General features: G+C 42.2%; 3 protein-coding genes, 1 long non-coding RNA gene and 4 other non-coding genes across 17 annotated transcripts in view; 7 read left to right on the top strand and 1 right to left on the bottom strand.

Annotated features, from left to right (window-relative positions):
- si:dkeyp-9d4.3 (caskin-1) overlaps positions 1-5,011 on the top strand; it is a 31,498-nt gene extending 26,487 nt beyond the window's left edge. For both annotated transcript variants that reach the window (XM_034590991.1, XM_034590982.1), the window contains one exon: positions 2,835-5,011. In XM_034590991.1, the coding sequence (XP_034446882.1) occupies positions 2,835-2,931 (97 nt within the window). In that variant the 3' untranslated portion in view covers positions 2,932-5,011. The remainder of the gene's footprint in view (positions 1-2,834) is intronic.
- A 785-nt stretch (positions 5,012-5,796) lies between these two features.
- Positions 5,797-8,223, top strand: LOC117765007. The gene is made up of 6 exons (XR_004614488.1): positions 5,797-5,954; positions 6,950-7,060; positions 7,264-7,340; positions 7,539-7,623; positions 7,822-7,894; positions 8,087-8,223. It is a non-coding gene; the product is annotated as an uncharacterized LOC117765007 (long non-coding RNA).
- On the top strand, positions 7,095-7,184 carry LOC117771967. The gene has a single exon (XR_004615682.1). It is a non-coding gene; the product is annotated as a small nucleolar RNA SNORD60 (small nucleolar RNA).
- On the top strand, positions 7,380-7,467 carry LOC117771984. The gene has a single exon (XR_004615694.1). It is a non-coding gene; the product is annotated as a small nucleolar RNA SNORD60 (small nucleolar RNA).
- LOC117771978 lies at positions 7,664-7,750 on the top strand. The gene has a single exon (XR_004615691.1). It is a non-coding gene; the product is annotated as a small nucleolar RNA SNORD60 (small nucleolar RNA).
- On the top strand, positions 7,933-8,019 carry LOC117771997. Its single transcript, XR_004615698.1, has one exon. It is a non-coding gene; the product is annotated as a small nucleolar RNA SNORD60 (small nucleolar RNA).
- A 700-nt stretch (positions 8,224-8,923) lies between the features above and the next one.
- On the top strand, positions 8,924-16,600 carry gng13a (guanine nucleotide binding protein (G protein), gamma 13a). Of its 2 annotated transcripts, XR_004614487.1 has the most exons (4): positions 8,924-9,224; positions 10,689-10,796; positions 10,904-11,463; positions 16,578-16,600. XR_004614487.1 is itself a non-coding variant. In XM_034591194.1 (3 exons), the coding sequence occupies exons 2-3, from the start codon at positions 10,699-10,701 to the stop codon at positions 11,007-11,009; spliced, it is 204 nt and encodes a 67-aa protein (XP_034447085.1). In that variant the 5' UTR covers positions 8,945-9,224; positions 10,689-10,698; the 3' UTR covers positions 11,010-11,385. The 2 variants fall into 2 exon arrangements, 1 of the variants encoding a protein (XP_034447085.1); XM_034591194.1 differs by lacking the exon at positions 16,578-16,600 and having other exon boundaries at positions 8,945-9,224; positions 10,904-11,385.
- Positions 11,318-22,779, bottom strand: chtf18 (CTF18, chromosome transmission fidelity factor 18 homolog (S. cerevisiae)). Of its 8 annotated transcripts, none has more exons than XM_034591004.1 (22): positions 22,536-22,779; positions 21,684-21,773; positions 21,450-21,600; positions 21,077-21,317; positions 20,900-20,992; positions 20,377-20,429; positions 20,135-20,285; positions 19,774-19,998; positions 19,596-19,693; positions 19,361-19,484; positions 19,119-19,255; positions 18,919-19,012; positions 18,733-18,831; positions 18,510-18,640; positions 17,623-17,737; positions 17,304-17,528; positions 17,008-17,157; positions 16,620-16,750; positions 14,504-14,648; positions 14,268-14,369; positions 13,493-13,562; positions 11,318-11,599 (listed from the first exon to the last, which is right to left on the bottom strand). In XM_034591004.1, the coding sequence occupies exons 1-22, from the start codon at positions 22,621-22,623 to the stop codon at positions 11,478-11,480; spliced, it is 2,835 nt and encodes a 944-aa protein (XP_034446895.1). In that variant the 5' UTR covers positions 22,624-22,779; the 3' UTR covers positions 11,318-11,477. The 8 variants fall into 8 exon arrangements, with proteins under 8 accessions (XP_034446895.1, XP_034446904.1, XP_034446911.1 ...); XM_034591013.1 differs by having other exon boundaries at positions 14,268-14,363; XM_034591020.1 differs by having other exon boundaries at positions 21,699-21,773.
- Between the last annotated feature and the right edge of the window lie 157 nt (positions 22,780-22,936).

Here is a 22,936-nt window from a genome sequence, read left to right as displayed (position 1 = left end):
TGCTTCTCAACAGACTTGCTGACAATGTTTTTAATCTCTTATTCTGTCTCTACAGAATTAAAATTTTATATTTCAAGAGAAGAGAAGATTAACTTTACTGTTCTGAAGAAAATTTCTCTTGCACATAAACTTCATCTTCTGCTAAAAAAAAACATAATATACAGCACATGCATATTTCTCTTCCATATATACACACAGCAAATCCACACTTATATCATCACCACAAACAAATATTTGCACACATGGTTTTAAGTAAGTCTTAGAGTTTCCATCCTGTATTTCTTTTCTCTAAATCAAATATTTGTCAGTTAGCGAGGCTTTAATGTCACACTGCATTTTTGCATTTTGTCAAACAGTTTTTTTAGGTGACAAGTCAAACCTTTAAAACAGAAAAAGGTCAGTTTTCAGTCACATTTTAAAAAACCTGTGCAGAATTCTCATCATATTTTAAACCACAGATTGTAAATAAAGATGGATGACACGACAGCTCCTCAAAAGTGACACCAAAGCATCTTGATCGCCACCTGGTGGCTGGCTGCGGTATATATCATAAACCCCATCATGACCTGTAACAAAAAGTCAAATTACACATCAAATTGAATTTTCACAAAGATGTTTATGGTTCTTCTAACACTGATGTTTGTTCAACCGTGTTTCTGGTAAGTTTCTACGAGTGACAGCTGATTGACTCGAGGATGTATGTCAGTGCTTTGATTCCTCCGCTCCACACCACAATCACTACCGTGCAGACGCTGGCTCCAACGGGTGGAAGATGGCAACGTTCATAGGAATAATTTGGCTCCATTTCTGGATTGTGGGAGGAAGTGGAGACGTCTATTTTTACATCTCCCAAGAAACGTTCAATCACTGGGTGTGCGGCCGGCTGGCGTTCACTCCGTTTTACTGTTGCCAAAGTTTTCTGTCTCCACAGCTGGAGGAACATTTGGACTTCTGGGTCAGTGGTGCAGTGTTTCATCCTCATTTGCAGCAATAAACTGGTTTAAATTTACCACAGCTCTCACTCGTGCCTCTGGCTGGCACCTTTACCATAGCGACGGTTGCTAAGGCTGACGTGCACTGTGGTATTCTGGGCCTAATTCCTCACCCCTAACAAACAGGGTGGAATATATGAATATATCTCACCTATTGCATGGCACAACCTTAAAGTTAGTCAGAGTTTTAAATCCGTCTAAATATTTGATTACCGTGGTAACAGCAGCTACATTGAATGTCTTGCGGCAGCTTCACAATAAAAGTCCCCCTGTGTTTGTGCCAGTAATCATTTTGATGATAAGCAGCAGAAGGAAATGTTCAGTTTGCATAAACAGAGACTTAATGCAGCGGTGACGAGGTGTAAAGAGAGAGAACAGGAGGCAGTCAAGCTGTTTGACATTAGACTAAACACTAATGTGGGAAAAGGCCAGACTGTGTCACTACCAATAAAAGTACTTTCTGCAGAGATAATTACTGGATGTAAATACTTTTAATGTATCGCTGACAATGAATGGGTTTTGATTTCAGGGTAAGAATGTTTAAAATTAAGGTGCTAGTTCCAGTGATGAATCTACAGAGGATTATTCAAAGTGAGTTTCAGCTCATTGTTCAGCTGTTAATCAGTTTCACCGTTCTGGATCACGATGATTCACGCAGCTGTTCCAGAAGCCACTAAAAGACCAACTGCTCAGCACCAAGCAGCCTCCGCACACAGTTAGCAACACACCGGTGGAGCGTTGAGCAGCTGAAGAACCAGATGTTTCTCTCAGGAGATCGTGGAGATGAACTCCAGAAACACGACATCAATGAGCATGTTGCTTTTGTAAATACTGGATGTGTAAATCAGTAATTGTTTGTCAATGGTGGAAGAAGAACTCTGATTGGTTACCTAAATAAACATTGTTTTACCACATTGTAGAAATACTCAAGTAAAAGTCATGCATTCAAAATGTTACTTCAAGTATTAACATCACCATATAAAGTACCATAAAGTCTTCTCTGTATAGAATGTTCCATTTCACAGTAATATAGATTATTGCATTATAATTACTGCTCCATTCATGTTCATGTAGCTGGTTAAGGGTTTAGCTACTGTAGTGGAAAATTACACTGACCAGTGTCTAAGGTATTGGAAATCCCCCTGACCAGGTGTCTCACTGCTGTGATACTGTCTACCTGACAGGATGGAACCCTTATTTGGCGGTGTCTCACTGCTATGACCTTGATCAACAGGGTGTATGCCCTTATTTGGTGATGTTTTTCTTCCAACTGCTACAGCGGACGGACAGACACAGATGATCTCATGTCTTTCATGTCTTTTTTCATATTATGTTTTATGAAACGCCTCTTTGTATAAGTTCTGGCTTTTGTGAACTTGCGGCCAGTTCCATTTTGAGCACCCGTGCTTGTTGTGTAACCTCTGCAGAGTTTACTATTATAAAGACTCAAAGGCAACTCCAGTCTGAGAATTTCATTATTTTAAATCTCAAGATGAATTTCCATCACACTACTTTATAGGGTTCTGAGTAGATGAATTTTGAGTTGTGTATATAGTATAAAATGGTTATAATACTCAACTTCAAGTACCTCAGATTGGTACTTAAGTTCAGCACTCAAGTAAATGTACTTAGTTACTTTCCACCACTGCTGTTTGCTCATCAACATTAAGATACGATGATACTTTATGTCTCTGTTAGAATCAGTTACTGCAGGTTTTAGGAACACTGTGGCTTCCATGAGAAGAACTATTTCAAATTCTGATTCACAGTAAATGTCTAATCTGCTGTGAATGTTTCTGCCCCTTCGGCTAAACTCCTCCTTGTTTTTCATCCAACTCGCAGCTCCAACTCCAGCAAAAAGTCGTCAGTCTCCATCTTGGACGACATCGGCAGCATGTTCGACGACTTGGCGGACCAACTGGATGCAATGCTCGACTGATCCCCTGCCCGCGCCTCATCTCCAACAAACCCTTCCCCCTCTCCCCCTCCTCCATGTGTAGGTACATCAAGACAGCAGCTCTCCCACGGCTCGACGCTGGTGCTCCGAGAGCGTGTGTGTGTGTTTGAGAGCGTGTCCCTCTGGTGCGAGCGCTTCTCATGTAGCCTTGTACAGTCAAACTGTGGAGGGAGTCCTCCTAACCTGGTGCAGTAGCTCTGTAGTTCGCCTCCCAGTGCGAGGAGGCCGCTCCCACACAACCTCTGACCTCTGCAGCCCAGTGAGCAGCCGCCGCCGCCGCCGCCGCCACCCTGGGCTCAGACGGCGGCGTGGACCGAGAAGCACAATCATTTTTCCTCATCCTTTGAAACTCTACAGACTCTGGCTTAGGACAGAGACGCTAACTCAGTCAGACAGGGAGACAGGCAGATAAGCATATTGCTTGCAAAAAAATAAGCACATAAACTGACAGACAGGCAGATAGACAGACAGACAATATGCATACAGATGAGAATTTTTAAAAAGCACATGGAAGCAGACAGGCCGCTTTCTGAGTCTGTCTCACTCCTGCGATGTCAACAGGATGCAATTTTCCAGACGAATCGTAGCCTCTGTTTCTCTTCTGTGTGAGTGGAGGATTGTGGGTAGCTGCACTTCCTGAGCTGTGTGTTGTCTCCGTTCATGTTGCCGTTGTTGCTGTTGTCGTTATCGTTGCTGTTGTTGTCGTTTAAAGAGTGTGTGCGTGTGTATTTCCCTGCTGATGCTCATGTCAGTGTCCTCCCACTCGTACAGTAGTTGTACTCATGATCAGAGCGACAACATAGATGTGTGTCCAGGAATTTTTGGTACACACACACACACAAGCATATACACACACACACACACACACACACACACATACATATTGAATTTTTTGTAATCTCGCTGGTGTTCTGTTGGTGTTTAGCTCCACCTATGGAGGTTTGCTTGGAAATGAATACACACACACATTACAAAGACTGACACACACACACACATTACAAAAAATGACACACAGACATTACAAAGACTGACACACACACACACACAGACACAGACATTACAAAGACTGACACACACACATACACACATTACAAAGACTGAGACACACACACACACATAACAAAAACTCACACACACACATCCCATACTGACACGCACACATTTATACAAGCACACTCATGCGGTGTATCCCTTTGTCCTGCTGCAGTGAACAGTGTTTTTAAAAATTAATCCTATATTTCAATGCTTTCTATAGTACATCCAGTATACATACATACATAGAGTTTATAATATATCTGGGTATTTGAGCTTTTAGAGCTCCCTCTAGTGTTGGTTAGTGAAACTGCCTCTAATCTGCCCCCCTTCTGTCTCGTCCTCTTTCTTTTTAATCTCCCTTTGTGTCCTGTCCGTTAACTCTGCATCTTTCTGTGCCTTGGTAGTTTTCTTTCGTATATTCTAAATATATTTTCTAAGTTTTCCCCTCCTAAAACCCTTTTCTCAGTTTCCTCACGAAACCCCTCGCTCCTTGTTTGTCTGTGTTGTAGCTTTATAGTTTTGACTTGTGAGTCCCTCAGTATATGATCATTGAATTCAGTCGCCCTGTCTGAAGTCCTCCTGTAGCCATTGAGAAGCCATGTTTGAGCCCATGTAAGCCCCTCTGTGTGCTGTTAGAAGTCGGCTCTGCTCCTCCTCGGCTCCCCGGTTTCCAGTGGTCCCACATGTAGGCCCGACAGTGGATCGGCCACCGGTGTTCATCCCAATGAAGAGTCTACGTGTATTTTTATGCTCTTTGAAAACAAAGATATATTTGAGAGACAGATGGTTCTATGTGAATAATAATACAAAATAATAATGATAATTATAATAATGATAAATGGTAATTCTAGACGTTGAATCGAGGTGATCTGATTGAGCCTGTGCATTTCTGGTTGAGTTCTGGATGTGTTGTGACGGCTGTTGTGCCATGGTTGGGTTTTAAGGTTGTGTTTCTGCTGTGGTGATGATGATGCATTCCTGTACAGCTGTGATCAGAATAAATGTGTAAATGAAATCTTGAGCCCGGTTGTGTGAGTGTTTCTTTTGTGTCTCATCCGATAAAAGACTATTATTATTATATCGATATATAAAACTTGTGTTGTTGTTTGGTATGAATGACACCATAACATAGCTTCTGTGAGGTCGGGTTTGGAGATTTTGGACAATAAGAGTTTTTGAAAACTACATACCTGGCCGTTTAAATACGATGCTAAAACATTACATGGACTACAATTTAGAAAATACACAAGTTGACAATGAATAAATGTAATAACAATAATAATAATTGCCTGTTTGTTTCTATACACTGAAAACATAGGCCATAAGAACACTCAACAACAAACAATAATAAACGTGCCTTAACCCTCTACCTCATGTGATGCTCTTTTTTAAAGCAGTATCAATATCCTCACATTTATCTTATTATTTATTAAAATACAATAAACACACAATCATTTGATCTGGATCTTGTTTATGTTTGCATTTTGTGGCTGCTGATGAATGAATGTGTGGTGGTTGATGTTGTTGTTTTACATTTTAAATGCACACAACTGTAGGAGCACTGTTGTGTCCTCTGCAATGACAAGAAAGATTTCTATTCTATTCAAAAAACTACAGCTCCCATGAGGCTTTGAGGGTGGTTCTGCGTCTAAGGCTCATGGGAGATGTAGTTGTTCCGTGTTTCACGCAGCACTGGGGTTGGACTAAACGTTTCCCGGAAGTCCCAGACCAAACTCTCCACCAATCAGTAAGTCCGAAGTAGACACAGCCCGGAAGTGGGAGGGACTTTCTGTTGGACCTGAACCGGATGTGATCCCTGCTTCGGTCTTTTCCTCGCAGCTCGTGGATGTGAACGGAGCCAAGATGAAGTCTGAGCAGTTTAATCTTAAACTCTTCAACAAAGAAGACATGAAAATCAACAGTTTTCAGTCCAGTGTTTCCACTTTGTTCCAGAGAAGCTTCTCGAACAGGTGAGTTTCATGTTAGTGACACGTGGAGGAGCTCAGCAGCCATGTTGCAACACGTGGACGGTGTGAAGATACAGAGGTGGAGGGGAGAGTTATATAAAGTAACTTATAATACTGCCACTAGTCAAAGCCTCTTTTAGGTCTGAGGAACGTGCATATTATAGATTAAATCCAGATATATATATTCACACTTACCAATCCAAAGTCTACATTTAAAAGCATTGTAGTAAATTAGCAAGGCCTACTTTCAGGATAAATTACTTCATATCAGTTAGTAATATAACTTCAGGGTTCCTCACATCCACTGGAGTTCTGCAAAGGTTGATTCTTGAACCTCTAATATTCAATCTCTACAAATCTTTACTGGAAAAAGCTTGATGTCTTAGCGAATGTCGGCAGATGGCATACTATTTATTTATATATGTATATAGCTGTATTACCAGACAACTAACTCCCTGGTTAATTGAACAAATTAGTGTCTGGATGCTACAAACGTTCCTACAATCGGATGAGGACAAAACTGAAGTTATCTATTGGGCTAGAAAGAAAATCTCAGTGTCTAGTCATTGAAAAGGAGAAATCGAGCTAGAAATATTTGTATGGTCCTTGAGTCAGAACTCAATAACAATATTGTACCTCTGACACCTTTAAAAAATACTCTGTCAAAACCTGATCAAGTGAAACTATCTCTAACTACTGCAGTGAACTTGTTACAGGTCTGTCTGAATACGGCAGTTTTAACATAAGTTGTCCAAAAACAGTTCCTTGCGGGACACCAGTGCATGTTTATAATGGTATATTTGATTATACATCTTATGAGACAAAGTATGAATTGTCAGTAGCCTCGCCAAGGTTAAAGAAAATGGCCTCTGCTTTACAATCTTTGTTCATCTTTGATTTTCCAAAAAGAAGCAGATAGCTGTGTGTGAGGTGCAGATCTTTGTGCTTGTTGTTTTCATGTTCGTGTCTAATAATCCTTTTTCCCTTTGCACTTACAGAAATGGCTGAGAGCAGGGAGATGAATGGTGCATTCTGGGAACTCAATCCTTCAGGGACAATGTGATGTGTCGAGTTTCAAGCTGAACGGGACCTCGTCGCCTGTGGAGCTGGTGAGTCTGTGTGTTGGTTGTGTTAAATGATTTTAGCCTGTGATGACAAACTTAAATAAACTTTTCTGACACCTACTATGAAAGCTGCACTGCAGCTTCTGATTCGAAATTTATTCTGAGGCTCTGTTTTCAGTAAATCAGTCTTCACCTATAAATTGTCAGTTTTCTCTAAATTAATTTTTACATTTTAAACCACTTCCCAGGTGAGAATGAGGCGGCTTCAGATCTGACGGGACAAACATCCTGTTTTGGACCAGACGAACAAGCTGGATGACGGATGGTGGGTTCATACAAGATGTTGGCATTTGAACACTTTTATAGCCGGTGATGACCAATCAAATTATTTTTCTGACACCTACTATGAGAGCTGAACTCCAGCTCCTGATTCTACCTTTTTTCTGAGGCTCCAACAGTAAATATATATAAACATGTTAGTAGTTTTCTTGATGTGGGTTAAAACTGAGCTGTTCTGTTACAGGTACATTCATGACTCACCACAGAGCAAATTCAGACTCTTGATGGTCCTGCTGATGACACAGCTGCCGGTGGGGTTTATTTTAAAGGTAAGTCAGTGTGTGTGGATATGTTGACTATTCATGGTACAGCCGGTGATGACCAATCAAATTATTTTCTGACACCTACTATGAGAGCTGAACTCCAGCTCCTGATTCTAACTATTTTCTGAGGCTCCTACACTAAATGTATATAAACATGATGTTAGTAGTTGATGTGGGTTAAAACTGAGCTGCTCTCTGTTACAGGTACATTCATGACTCAACACACAGCAAATTAAGACTCTTGATGGTGCTGCTGCTGATCTGGTTTATTTTAATGGTAAGTTGATGTGTGGATATGTTGAACATTCATGGGTCAGCCGGTGATGACAACCTAATTATTTCTGACACCTCATATGAGAGCTTCCAGCTCCTGATTCTAACTTTTTATTTAATCTGAGGCTACTGTGGATCATCTTTGTTTTTCCACTTATCCCAAAACATTGTTCTAATTTGTATTTGTCTCTTTCAGGTTTCCACAAACAAAACATGCAAATGTATTCATCAGCCAGAAGACGGCTGCTGACGAGCTGCACAACAGACCTGAATGAAGAAAATACTAATTGTGATGTTTAATGAAATACCCAATAAAAACTAATTATACAAATATAATAATGGATTTTATTTATTTAGCACCTTTCCTACAAGAAATTCAGCTCAGAGGGCTTAACATACAATTTAGATGTTATTTATATATGAGAACAGATATTAAGAACATGTTAAAAATGAATATACCAAAAACTCTGCAGTTACTGAAGCCAACATATTCATTTGATGCTTGATATGTTTTGTATATATTCATGTTCGGGTCAAATCTTTATTTACATACAGCACAATGTACAAACAATAACCTCTGTGAAAGGAACAAACAGACCTAGAGTCAGATCTGAGTATCTTTGTTTTCCGCTTTGTATTAATATTCAAAGTGTCTTGATTACTGGAGATTTGACGTTATACATATCAAATTGAATTAAAACTATGTGAAACAGTTTTCCACCTACGAAAAGCTGATGTAACAGCAATGAACAGTAAAATCACGTTTATCAGATTTGACTTGTTTTGATGATTTTAAAGAGATATTCACAAAGCACATGAACCATATGAAGTGTTTCTCTCATTGTGTTTGTGTGTCCTGAACCTCACACTTCTCATGTTTCTGGAGGGTCTCTGCTGCGTAGTAACCTATTAACCCAGAAATCCTCATCCCCGGAGGGATCGAACCCCCAGCGTGTGGAGCTCGTCCTCGTTTGCGTGTTTCCTGCAGATTTCCATGCAGGTGCGTCCCGGGGCTGCAGCCGTCATTTGACTGTCAAACCAGGCGGCGGAGCTGCGTCTCTCCTCCCTGCGCATCCCGCATCCAGTCGCTATCAGAGAGGAGCGCAGGGGAGTGTCCTGCACCGCCGACACACATACACACACACAACCTCCACCTCCTCCTCCTCTTCTTCCTCCTCTACTTAACTGAAGCTGGGACTCATCCACCGGGAGAAACTCCAGCGATTCACCCTCTCTCCGAGCGCTTCTCCTCGGCGGTTCGAGCCCAGTCTACGCCCTCCTTCCTCCGGCCGCGCACGGAATCGATCGGCGGTCCTCCCCCGGTAGGCCTGACGGTAAGAGCGGTTGTTTGTACGGGGGGTGGGGGAAGTGTCGCTGTCGGTGTATTCAGCCACATTTCATCACGACACAGCAGTGGCCGGGGCTGATCGTCTCTAATGTCCCGCGGTGAGAATCTGTAACCGAGCATGTTTGTGTCGGAAGCGACAGAAATACGCTGTGATATAATGTGCGAGGAGACACCAGTGAGTGCAGAGTGATGGAGACTGATGTCACTTTGGAATCATTCTACCACAAAGGCCCCGGGTTTTATCATGGAACATCTGGATGCTGGGAGACACACAGCTGGATGGATGCTGGTGGAGGAAACTGGCACCGGGAGGCCGACCTACTTAGATCCATTAAAGAGATGAAGAGGAGGAAGAGGAAGAGGAGGAGGAGGAGGGGGGAGAAACAGTTTCCAATAGAGAGGACTCAACTCTCCTCTGGGCCCTCTCTCTCTCTCTCTCTCTCCCTCTCTCTCTTCCTGCTGTAATGTGGCCTGTGGCAGGGTGGGGCAGCTTTTACAATAAATAGAAATAAGACACAGAGACTGCATCATCAGATTTGTCGGGTTACATTAAGGTTATTTTTAAACATTTAACTTATAACCACAAAGATCATTCCCTCAAGTCCTGTAATTGAGTATAAATACCTTCAAATTCCACTTATATGTTGAAATCTGACCGTTTCCTCCCCACTACGTCCATTGGAAGGAAAAAGTACCCACATCTTTCAGTGTATAAATACTCTGCTGCAAAAAAACATCCTGCATTGACATTTCAGAATAATGTGTATTAAAATACTGGATTAGTTACTGATCCATTTGTGTGCACATTCCTTTTATGTTGCGATTAAACTAGTACCTTCAATTATTTAAACATGCTGAATTAGAAATGTGATGGTATAAAGTAGCAGAAAAATACTTAAGTATACTCCCAGTACCTAAGACTGCCCTTGAGTACACTACATACTTTCCTCCACTGACTGCATTCATCTAAAAGCTGTTAACTACACAGCAAAATGCATATGTATAAATATTTGACACATGAAACACGCTCTTGATGATTCCATGCCCCTGATAGAACTAACAAATGCATAAGGGAGGCAAAGAGCTCTGTCCCCCCGTTCTGTTCGATGGTCGTCAGTTTCAACTTTAAGAAATAAACTGGGGATCCCATTGTTTAGTGAACAGAATTTACCATGGGATGCTCAACTGTACACATGGGGGGATGGGGGGATGGCAGAATTTACATGCTATCAAGGGGGATGGGGATGAAGGGGGGGTGCCCTCCCCTAACCCTTTTATCTTTGAGTGTGGGACAGTGAGTTGAACCAAAACAAGATGATAGAAGACGTAACCTTGGAAAATATAGATTTTTATAGACAAAAAGGTTGATAATGAAAATTACAGACAGTTGCAGCCTTGGTGTACCTGTACTAAAGTAAGTGTGTGTGTGTGTGTGTGTGTGTGTGTGTAGTAATATCATCATGGAGGAGTTTGACGTCCCACAGATGAGGAGAGAAGTGGAAAGCCTTCAGTATCAGCTGGCGATCAACAGAGAGAAATCCTCCATCACTGTTACCGAGTGAGTACTGGACCCCCTCAACACACACACACACACACACACACACACACGCTCTGTAAGTGCGGAGTATCCGATTGGTGCTGACGCTGTGTGTGTTTGTTGTGCAGGCTGGTGAAGTGGATCGAGGGTTGTGTCTGTGAAGATCCGTTCCTAAACCCTGAGCTGATGAGAGCCAACCCCTGGGTGGAGAAGGGCAAGTGTGTGATCCTCTAATGGTCACACACGCCAACACACAAAATCACGGATGCATATAAACTTAAGAATCACGCACTCCCACACAGTCATGCTGCACTAACTCACTCTCACACTCACTTACTCGCACACATACACACACACACACACACAAATACACACACATACGCACACACACACATTATTGCTATTATCTTGTTTATTTATTTGGAGACTCCTGAATGCTGTTAATTTATGTTTAGAATACTGTGTGTGTGCGTGCGTGCCTGCGCGTGTGTGTGCACAGCACTGAGTAGCTCTATGGAGGTTTGTTTTGACGGACTGCTGAGAAATGTTCAACACCACGTTTTTATTGGCTCTTTACACTGTCAATCAAAAATAAAGACTGTTTTGAATTAACAGATGGATTTTGGATTCATTCAAAAACGTACATACAACAAAGGTAAAATAAAAAAGTGTGTGTGTGTGTGTGTGTGTAATGCCAGTGCGTTACAGTAGTTCTCTGATGTAAATATTTCGCCTGACAGCGTTGGACATGCCCTCGTTGAACCGGAACCACACGTCACTGTTTCCCACCGCGGCTCCCATCGCAAGAACCGGACATTTCTCCCCTAGAACAAGAGGAAAAGAGCAATCAACAAATAAATAATATACAACAGGGTTCATCAAAGGTAGAGAGAAGATTCCTCAGGCTCCTCTCACACGACCTTTTTCTTGTGACATCAGTCACGTAATCTAATAGTTAACAGACCAGAAAGTGACTGATAACAAGTTTAACTTGAATGAGACTCACTGGAGCACAAAGCTCCACCAAGGCCAAACAATCCTACACAGTAGAATACAGGAAGTAGTCTGACGATCGGCACCGAATTGTTCAACCCATAGAGCTCGACATCATTTCTTCATCAAGATCTGATCCATACACTATTTCTGGAGAAATACCAGATCTCACAATGTTAAGAAAAGTGATTGAAAAACATTTCTTGAATCCAATCCTTTGATCAGAGTTCTTCCATCGCCCATCCTCCATCACTCCACCAAGTTTGATGCAAATTCCTTTAAAACATTATCCAGAATCTTGCTGAAAAATAAAAAGCAGACTGACTGACAAACAGACACTGATAAAAACACAACTGCCTCGGTCGAAGTAATAAGTCTTTAATCTACAGATACAACTAACTAACAAATGAGGTAACAAGCTCATAACTAGAAGGGCAGTCTGAGAGCGCACACCTCTGCCAAGGCTAACACCCTATCTCACCACGACAGTCTGTGGGATCTGTGTTAAAGGCTCATGTCTTCAATGGTCCTCAAACCTTTTCTTCACTGATGCCTCATCTCAGAGCAACTACCGAGAGAAGTAGATCATCTCCACTCACTCTCACACTGACGTCCAGGTATTCAGCAGGGGAATCAGGACACAGCTTTAGAGCCAACAGGACTCAGCTGCTCTGACCTAAAAACAGCCGCAGCTCTGCTGCGACTTTCTATCCTCGTTACCCTGCTGATCAATTACTCGGATGCATCATTTTTTCCGGAAGGTCAGTGATTTTAATGGGTCACCGTTTAATTGCTGAATCCAGGCCTGCGTCACCACAGAGCAGCTTGAATCCCTGGTAAAGTCTGTAATCCTCACTTTGACTCAGACTCTTAAACTTAATGTTAATGAACAGCAAGGTTGCATTTCAAAACTGCAGCTAAAGTGGAAAATCTGCTTCAAAAATATTTACACCAGATGTCATGCAGAAAGAGAAAAGGAAAATTACACAATTCAGTTTATTTACATCTATTGTACATGCAAATTCTACATTTGTTTGTTTCCAAAGACAAAGAGCTACTGGCCAAACTACGGTCTCCACCTAAGAGGTTATGTTACCACCTCTTTCCATGTGTTGGTCTGTTTATAAGCAAGATTACACAAAAACAACTGCACAGATTTCCACAAAACTAAGCTGAAGTATGGGACAAAGGGGCGATGGAAGAATCCCTACAATTTTGGTGCAAATCCAGACACAAGGGCAGATCCAGGAATCTATTTTATACTTTCTATAACATTGTTTTTCTGTATTTTTGTTGATTTCTTATGGATCTTGATGAAAAAAAGGGATGTTAAGGGGACTTGTATCTATGAATGTGTGTAATTTGGTGCAGATCCAGATAAAAATCCAGATCGAGTGAATTTCATTACAGTTTCATCAGGGGACTGTTGAGCCTCTGTGCTCTCGTCAGGTTTATGGAGCTACAATGATCCTTTTTGTTGATAATAGAAATATGATACGACCATTATTATGGTGGCAGCGCTGCTGACAGTCCAGATCTCCTGCCTGCACTCGGCCTCAGAAGCTCTGACTTAGAAATGTTACATAACACACATCGTTCCTCACCTCCAGTATGTTTGGACCTCATGCTGCCCGAGGCATTTTCCCCCCCAAACAGCCCCGTGCTCTCAGAGGGTTTGGTTCAACAAAGCTTCACTAATGTCACAGAGAGCGCTCTCACAGTACCTGTGTCTGAGGACAGCTGAGCTCTCTGAGGTTTGGGGGCGACGGTGCGACCGAAGAAATCCAGCTCCGGCTGCGGGACACAAACAGAGTGAAGAGGAGGATGAAGACTTTCAACGGGAAGTTCAACACTGTCCTCAATAAAAAGGTCAATAACAACGAGCAAACTCACGCTCGCTCTCTCATTAGCCTATTTTCCCAGTTTCATCATTGGGGACCGTAACCCAGTGACTTCTCATTATCCTCATTTCTGCCCCCTAGAGGCTCCGTCTCTTCATCACTGAGCTATTAAAACACTACAGCTCATTCTAACGATGTTCGAATCTGATGTTCAGGGCAGACAGCTGCCGGCAGCTCCTCTCTGGCTCCACCTACAGGTTTTTCATTTTTCATGGCCACGGAGCTGGGTCCTGACCTGGTCCTGAAACCTCTATGGTGCAGTTCAGACCTGGTATTAACGTCTGTCCTGAGAGATCCAATCCCAAGTGGACAGCTCTAAGTTCGTCAGTTCATAATAATAAGACCATATTTAAGGCTCAGTACGAAATATTTTAACATATTTATTCAAGGCCTAAAAATCTGATTATTGAATTTCACACTTTTCTTAGACTAAAGGAATGTGGTCACATGTATCCCAGACAACCTCCGAATGTGAACTGAGTGATTGGGTGTTGTTACATCTGTACTTCGAGCTACAGATGTTAACACCAGGTCTGAACGGGGTCGAAGGGGAAACCAGTTGGACTCTGTATGCAAGTGTGTGAGTGCTTAGACTCACCCTGATCTCCACTGTGGTCTGTTTGACAATGGTCTCCAGCCTCTGCTGATGGTTACTGGTTGATGTCGGACCAGCGCTCTTTTTTTCTTCCTTTTTCTGCAGCAGACAGTCACAGTGGATTATAAACACATTAGATTATTAACACACACGGTGGCCTGATTGTCTACAGGCTGTGCTGCAGATACAACAAAACCGAAATCTCTTGGCAAAAGCGTGTCGTGTATTTGGCGTCTCACCGCTGCAGGGTTTCGCTGCAGCATCAGTTGCTCAGCTCTCCTCATCCGTTCTTGCTCCATCTCTCGGCTGATGGTTTGTTTGGCCTGATAAGTCAGCTGGCGATGTGGTGGCAGGCCCGGAAACCTCACTACCTCCTCAACACGCCTGCAAACACACACACACACACTAAATAAATAGCTCTACACAAACAAGCGTCACACATAGTTGACATATTAACACTTTAATCGTGACGCAGCTGACACAGAGGTGAACCCTGTTAGAATAATAAAACGCTTTTGTGCCATGGTTGATGTTTTTTTATAATAAAACCCCGAATCTGCAGCATCTAAAACCTTAATCCTCTTAACACTGATCTCCATCTAACACACACACACACACACACACACACACACACACACACACACACACACACACACACACACACACACACACACACACACACACACACACACACACACACACACACACACACACACACACACACACACACACACGATAAAACCAGATAAAAGCTATTTATTGCATCACTATAAACTATTGATGCCGTTACACTTTGCAAAGTGAAAGAGCTACTTGGCTAAAACTCCCCTGGAACATGGCTGTGTGATATGACTACATATATATATTAGGCTCCATCGTTTATTCCACTCTGACGCATTCACACTCTTTACATATACATATTTTCACATCATGTGAACAAAGCTTTGTCTACACGGCTCAGAGGCAGACGGGTGCATTTTCATGAGGGCAACACAAACAAGCGTGGAGGAGTGGAGGTGACACAGAACGGGGGGGTTCTGTCAGTTTTACAGTATGTTTGGTATTTCTATTTCTGATCATATTAACAGTTTAGTTTGCAATATAGTTGAAAAAAATATTTCTATTTATATTTATTAGAGTTATTAATATCTATTTTATATATAGTGTGTTGATTACATTATAAGAAATAGGCCTCTGCACGTGGTTAGTTTGTTTAAAATATCATTGATTTACATAAAATGTGGATATTTATGTAGATATGCATCATTACATTGGGATATGAAACTTTAGTCATATCACACAGCCTTATCTTTTTACTTATCGCTTTATACACTTCACACTGTGCAGCAAATATTCAGTAGTTTAACCTCTGACAAAGACATTTATCTGTTTAGCTGTTAGAGATGTAAACACAAGAAGTCGTCATCTGCAGAATGCGGTGAACTAAAGAAAAAAGGGTTTTACACCACAAACAAACCCAACCCTGGTTCAGTTTGATCCGGACTATGACCATCTCCTGGTTGGACAACATTTTGGTCCATTGGTCTAAACCGTGGTTCGAGGCACCTGTGATTTTGGTTTGGTGGAGTCCAACCAATCAACAAGAGCATCTAATTAAATCCTCCCTCTGGGACTGGGCGTATCCACTGTCTGGGATGTTCCAAAAGTCTTTACCCATGAGGCCTCAGAGGGTGTTGTTGTGGTGAGCGAGCGACGGCAGGTACAGGAAGGTGTAGATCAGGAGAAGCAGCAGCAGAGCTAACAACAGAGGCAGGCCCCAGTCGTTGGTGACCAGCACGTTGTCACAGCGAGCCTGCAGGAAGGAACCACCCCGGACATTCGGCTGCTCCACGACCTGTGACGGCATGGCTGAGGTGACTGACTACTTATCCCATTCACCAGAGTCTCCGCTGTCCTCAGGCGTCATTACAAAAAAAAAGGGTCCAAATAAACAGGTTTCCCAGGTTAAGTTTGAGACGAAATGTTTCCACTAGTGCTCGCTCTTTCCAGTTCTGTCTTTTGATTCAGTATTCCTCTGTTTTGTTGATGTTGTCCAGCTTTTTTCAACAGCTATTTCATCCTCGCCATCCTTTGACCCGTTTGTCCATCCACCTGCATCCACCCAACTGGTGAGTGTTTGCAGTTTGCCACCTGGCTCCCACACCATCACACACGCAAACACTATGTGCTAAGGGGATTATTTTCTAAGCCTACATGCAGAGACCCACAGTGCGGACAAGAGATATGACCTTCAACATCCCTGAAACACATCTGCTCCACATGTGTCCACATGCAACACACAGCGGGATACAGGTGAGTGTGTGTGTGTGTGTGTGCGCGCGTGTTAGTACTCACGGCTCCAGCACGTATGTGTACTGGCCCTCTGGCGTACGGTCCTGCCTGTAGGAGAGGTTGTAGGCCAACATTGTGTTGATCAGCTCGCGCATCTGCTCCTTCTCTCTGCTGCTGAACAGCTGAGGATTCACCTGGATGAATAAACAGGACGTGAGATCAGCCAGAGTCACTGACAAGTTTACTGTAGCTGACAAATCCAGTGCCATAGAAAAATAAACTAACATGGTTTAGAGTCTACGTAAATATGGCTTTGTCTTATTCGCAATGAAATTATATATCATAATGTGTTTTCTCTCAGGTCCACATGTGGTTATTAGACTCAGGGAGGATTTCCACTCACTATATATACATACAGACACATATGCATTCTGTTGTTGTTTTTACTTACAGGCCGTAGTTTTGGACTGATGATGTTGAGGAGCAGCGTGAGAATGTCAAGAGTCAGAGTGAGGTGGCTGATCCTTGTTCTAATGGATGGTGGGATATCAGCCAACATGGAGGACAAGGCGTTCCTACTGCCGAGGAGACGGGTGGTGGCCTGTAGAGGACACAACAAGGACTCAGTGATGACGTACCTGCTTAAAGGATGTAATGTACGTGTTGTGTCTTGGTTTTTCGTTTGGTTCCTTATGTTATTTGTCACACAGCTCCACAATGGAGTGTGTAGTTGATCAGTAACCGTACCTCGTACTGGCTGTGGGGATAACTGATGCGGGGCACGTGCGTGTGGGCGAACAGGAAGTGGAACGTGACGGACAGGAAGGGCAGGTATCTCATCAGGGAGAAGTTCTGGTTGTGCAGAATCTGTTGGTTTAACCGGTCTGAGAACGAGAGCCAATCCAGAGCCTCGCACACACTGTGCATGTTGGGGTCCCTCGCACGCATGGAGAGATAATTATCATACAGACCCTGAGAGAAAGGACAGATGTGAGTAAAGTGTGGGCCAGTGTTTTCGGTGCTTTTCTGAAGACTAGGATTTCAGATAAAAAAATGTCTTCATTACCTGAGAAACCTTCTCATACTCTCCACTGGATGAAGACAAGTGTAGAATGTGCTGAAACCTCTGAGCTCCCACTCCTGGGCCTGGTGTCCCGTCAAACCCCTCCCCAATGCGTTTCCTTAGAGGACAAATCAGGACAAATGATCAACATCTACTTACTGAGGGACAAAGAAGAAAAAAAACTGCTTTCTAAAATAAATTAATTCAAAATAAAAAAACACAAACCACAAATTACAATCTACCATCTGTTTAACAGTCCCACGGACCAAAGAATAAAAGCTATAAATGAAAACCAGCAGGGATCATAAAAGCTTAGAATTACTGTATTTACCAAGGGATTGATATTTGTATCATTGGCACATTCCAGATGTTTTAAACAGTAAATCCTAATATCAAATATTATCTAATATAATCAAATATAACATGAAGTGAATAGGCAGAAAAATAGTAACTTGAGGGATGAATGGAAAGGTGGACTTATAAAATAAACAATTATTTAAGGTCCACATATTTTACATAAGATCAGGGGTCTGCAAAAGAGGACTTTCATTTTTTTTAAATTACAAAATAACTTTTGTAAAAAGCATTTTACATGAAATGCCAAGAAAAAAAAAAATATATGAAATATTAAATACCTTTTTATAATCAGTGAAAATTAAATCAATGCTTTTTAAAGATTGACAAATTCTGTTTCTAATTTCACTATTGAAGTCCAAAGTAAATGCAAACTTACTCATAGGTCCCTCTTTGCCTCATTTAACATCTTTGCCCACAGTGAATATGGTTGTTAATACATTTTAAAAAAGGTATCTGCATCCAGCAGATACAGCAAAACGTTTATGATTTCATGACAAACTCACACACTGAGACAAGAGGAAAAATAATGGTACCGTTTTGTTCGTGGTAACTGGAAGATCTCCTGCCACAGATGGAACAAGCCTTTGTTCTGATCCTTCTGTCCCACAGAGACACACTGGATCGTCTTGGTGTCGAGCTGCTTGTGGCCACGACCGTGGAGGAACTGCTCAGACACAGTGCACACATTTAAATCAGTTACCATTAGACAGATCCTCACCTACATCTAGGCCCCTCCTGCGCTGTGCTGCCACCCACCTGCAGTGTGTTGATGCAAGACCTGATGTCATTGTCTGTCTTCTCACACAGTGACATCAGAGTGCCTGTGTCCGTCCTCATCCCCTGATGGAGAGAAATCTGCAAAGAAGGGCAAAACAGGCATCATACACCAAAATGCAGCGTTCGTGTGGCTTTGTCTCTTCCTGTGTGTGCGTGTGTGCTGACCTCTGCCAGTCTCTGTGCGAGGCGGGAAGACTGAGTCTGAGGGAAAGCCAGGAGGAAGGCCTGCAGCCTGAGAGGCCTGAGCGCTGGAACATAACTAACAGGAAACAGAGGACATCAGAAAAAAGCTGGAAGTAATGTAATAAGTCACGCGTGTATTGGATTTTTTTTATGCTGCTGTTGAACGCCACAGTCTCTCTTACAGGTCGTTACAGATGCAGATGATTGGTCGAAGCAGGATGGACTCCTTCTTCTTTTTCTTCTTCCCAGTCTCTGTTCCGCTCTCGCCGCCATGTCCGTCTTTCCTGTTCAGCGTTGCTAACAGAATGCTGATGGCAGCCTGTTGAGCACCACAGATTAAACACAAGAATATATCAAGATATTATGCAGATTTGAACCACATTATTATTATTATCACATTAGTTTGCTGGTGCCCTGAACGTACCGACGGCGCTCCATCAATCTCATCAATAATGAGACAGTTTGGTCTCTCGTTGACTCCCAGCACGGACTTCATCTGCGTCGCTGTGTCGATGCGTTTCTGGAAAATCTCCGCACTGCGGTCATCACTGTAAAAACATGAACCGTGCCACTGGAGTCACTACGGGAGGATTCCTCTGTAACTGATTCTCGTTCATTTACTTGCATCATGAGGTGAAGTGTGGATTTAGTTTTCTAACCTGGCATTGATTTCCACGACATTGTATCCAGCGTGTTTGGCGATAACATGAGCCAGGGTGGTCTTCCCCAAACCTGGAGGCCCAGACAACAATGTTACCTAGAGAGGGACAAAGAGAAATGAGTTCTTTTATATCAATTAAAGGTCATTCTACTGACACGATTGTGCAGATGTTCCACCTTGTATTTGGGTCGTTTGTACTGATCCAGTTCCGCCTCCAGTATCTCCTCAGTCATCTCTATCTTGGTCTTGAAGCGATTTGGATTCTGGTTGCCTTGGTTGGGTTTGAACGAGTGTTGGTGGGCAGCCTGTCTGTCAGGGCGGACAGGGCGGGACTTCCTCTCTCTTCCAAACACAACAGTGTCCCAAAGTTTCAGCCACTTGAGCAGACAGCGGTTGGTAAACTGCAACGAAAAGCAATCGCACACATCTGGTGTTCAAGCAGTGTCCAGGAAAAGACTTAGATTTATACGTAAAAGAGCGCTTTTCGTTTTATCTTACAAACACAGACATGCTCTGCTGTACAGAAACACGACTTACATCATCACTGAGAAGCTCTGTGTAGTGTCGGGGAGAAAATCTGTCCACCCAGAGACGCGATCTTCGACCTTCTGTGTCATCAGGATCTTCAGCATCATCATTCTCCTCATCTCCTCTGCTTTCAGACTCAACAAGCCCATCGTTCACACTGCTGTAATTGAACATAAACAGCAAAAAGAGCATGTATTCATATTCACGATGTTTGCATGTGTGTATAAGAGAGATAAAGGAAGGGGGGTTACCTGGCCAGCAGATCTGTGAGGCGCTGAGATTCCAACACAACCTGCTGATGGCGCTGTGGGATTAAAAACAGAGGAGAAAGGGGAATATATGAAAAAATATAGAAGTGAATTTTTTTTTTATCAAAATTATAGAATTACATTGAACAGGTCGATGACTGGATAAAGCAAATTAATTATTGTATACAGTTTGTTTTGGTCTCAAAAAGAAGACACAGACATTAGATTAAAACCTCTTTTTCATATTTATTAAAAATAGATTAATACATTTTCTTTTTCAATTATTACTGTAAAATTCTAAATCATTTACTTATGACAAGATAAGCTTGGTGTCTTCATTGTTTTGTATAATATGACTTAAACAATTGAAAAATGTGCTTTATTTGGCAGCGGATAAACTCAGGTCTTTAATTGAAAATATTGTATTATTCACCTTTCGCCACTGTGACCAATGAGAATCAACTGTGTGTCGCAGTGCAAACTACTTCACAGTTAATACACATTCAACAGCCACCGCATTACTCACCCTCTCAGCTTCTTCCTCTCTCAGCACACTTATTGGCACCACCAGCAGCCCCAGTGCACCATGGGAGTTTGGTGCCACTCTGGTATCCACTACCTGGAGAAGCACACAGGTGAGAAATCAGTATATACTGGACACCAGAGGTTTGTAAGAGTTAATCAGTGTTTTAAAACAAGGTACTATGAGGGGTTTGTGTGTGAATGCGTTTGTGTGATTGCTGAGGAGTTTAACCTTTGTCCCTAATTCTTCTTTCTGTCGCAGGTAGACCCGACTCCCTGACGAGTCCGTCACACTGACGTACTCTCCCTCTAACGGAGGTCGCTTCAGCACACACAGCGATGCTGGCACCGCTGTAGGAGGTCGGCTGGGCGTCTCTGGGATTGTATCAAAGCCACTGATGTCCAACACAGCAGGAGTAGACCTAGAAAACAGACATAGTTTAGAAGATTCCAATCGGCAAAGTTGTGTTTTTAAATTGCTTTTAACAACCAAAACTCTATTTGACAGCTAACAGCTATTTGAATTCCCGATCTTCATCCTCCCTCCCTCCTACCTGAAGGTGTGAGATGGTTCATACTGCTCTGGAGAGGATGGAGGTGTGACGTCAGCATTCTGCGATGGGCCTCTGTTGTCTCGAGCTTGTGATTTGCTGAAAAGCCGCTTGGCCACACCCTGATCCTGCTTCTGCCGTTTCGCCTTTGGAGCTAAAAGGACAAAATCAGATATAAAGTACAAACTAATGACAAAAACAAAGAAAACCAAGGTCACACAGCAAGAGTGAACTCACTGGTGGGCTGCTCATCCAGCAGGTGCTCTATGTCTGAAATGTCGTCTCCTTTAGCCCGAGTCTGATGTCCGTCCGCCTTGGGAGATTTGTCTGGGCCATTCACAGACACATTTGTATAATGATTATTACTGCTGGAAATGATCAGCTGATGAAACACTAACAACAAATCTAATAAGCTTGAGAACTAATTCAAAATTTAAGTAATTCTTCAAACAAACATTTGCAGTTTCCAGCTTTTCCAGCGTGTGAAAATGTGCTGTATTAATATGTATAAGGAATTTGGATGCATTAACTTAGGATCAGGGACATTTTAACCAGCATTTTCCCACCATACACGTTCATTACTTCTGTCATGGAGGTTATGTTTGCATTGCTGTTTGTCTTTTAGCAGGATTATGCAAAAACTACTGAAAAGATGTTATTGAAACTTTCTCACTTTCTTTAACATTGTGAGATTTTGTGTTTTTCAGCATTATAGTGAATTTGTGATAATGCAGAGATCTTGATGTAAAAAATCTGGCTCATAAAACACACTCAAAATCACCAGGGGACTGATATTTATGAGTGTGTTAATGCTTTTTAAAGATTTAGTAGAAAACAGTAATAAAATGTACCCAGAATACACGACAAACCTGTATGACAAGTATGAATGTGACTTGATATGATTGGTGTGTGGTGGAGCTACACAAATAAAGTCATGTTTCATAACTAAGATGTACAGCTGCTCACTTATTTATGTGTTGTTAACTGCTGAGGATGTGCAAGAAGAAGCTAAAACGAGTTAATGAGAAATAATGACGTGTTTTTTTTTTACAGAAGTAAGTTTAAGTTTAAGTCTGTTGGGGGACTCACCCTCCATCTGAGCCAGAACCTCCAGCTCGTCTGCGAACTGATCCTCGAAATCATCCTGGACCTCGAACAGTTCGTCATATTCGTCCATGTTAGACACACGTGGTGAGACACTGCGGTTCTATACAAGTCTGAAGACAAACACACAATTTACTAAAATAAAAAGTCCATCCGCTGCTTCAGTTCGTTTCACGGAGCAGATTTCCCGGCAATTTTTTTTGTTGTGAAGTTTAACTTCCGGGTTACAGATTCATTTTCTTCTTCTTCTTCTTCTTCTTGTAAAACAAAAATCGAACAACGCACATTATCGCCACCAACTGGCGTGGAGGGTGACTGCAGATTTTTAAATAAAACTAAATCAAAGTTTAAACCTTCAAGTCTGAACTGTTATTAGTGTTTTCAAT

The sequence above is a fragment of the Hippoglossus hippoglossus genome, chromosome 1 (assembly GCF_009819705.1).
Source record: "Hippoglossus hippoglossus isolate fHipHip1 chromosome 1, fHipHip1.pri, whole genome shotgun sequence".
Classification (NCBI taxonomy): Eukaryota; Metazoa; Chordata; class Actinopteri; order Pleuronectiformes; family Pleuronectidae; genus Hippoglossus; species Hippoglossus hippoglossus.
The sequence above is the reverse complement of the archived record's forward strand: the minus strand, read 5'-3'. Positions and strand labels throughout refer to the sequence as shown.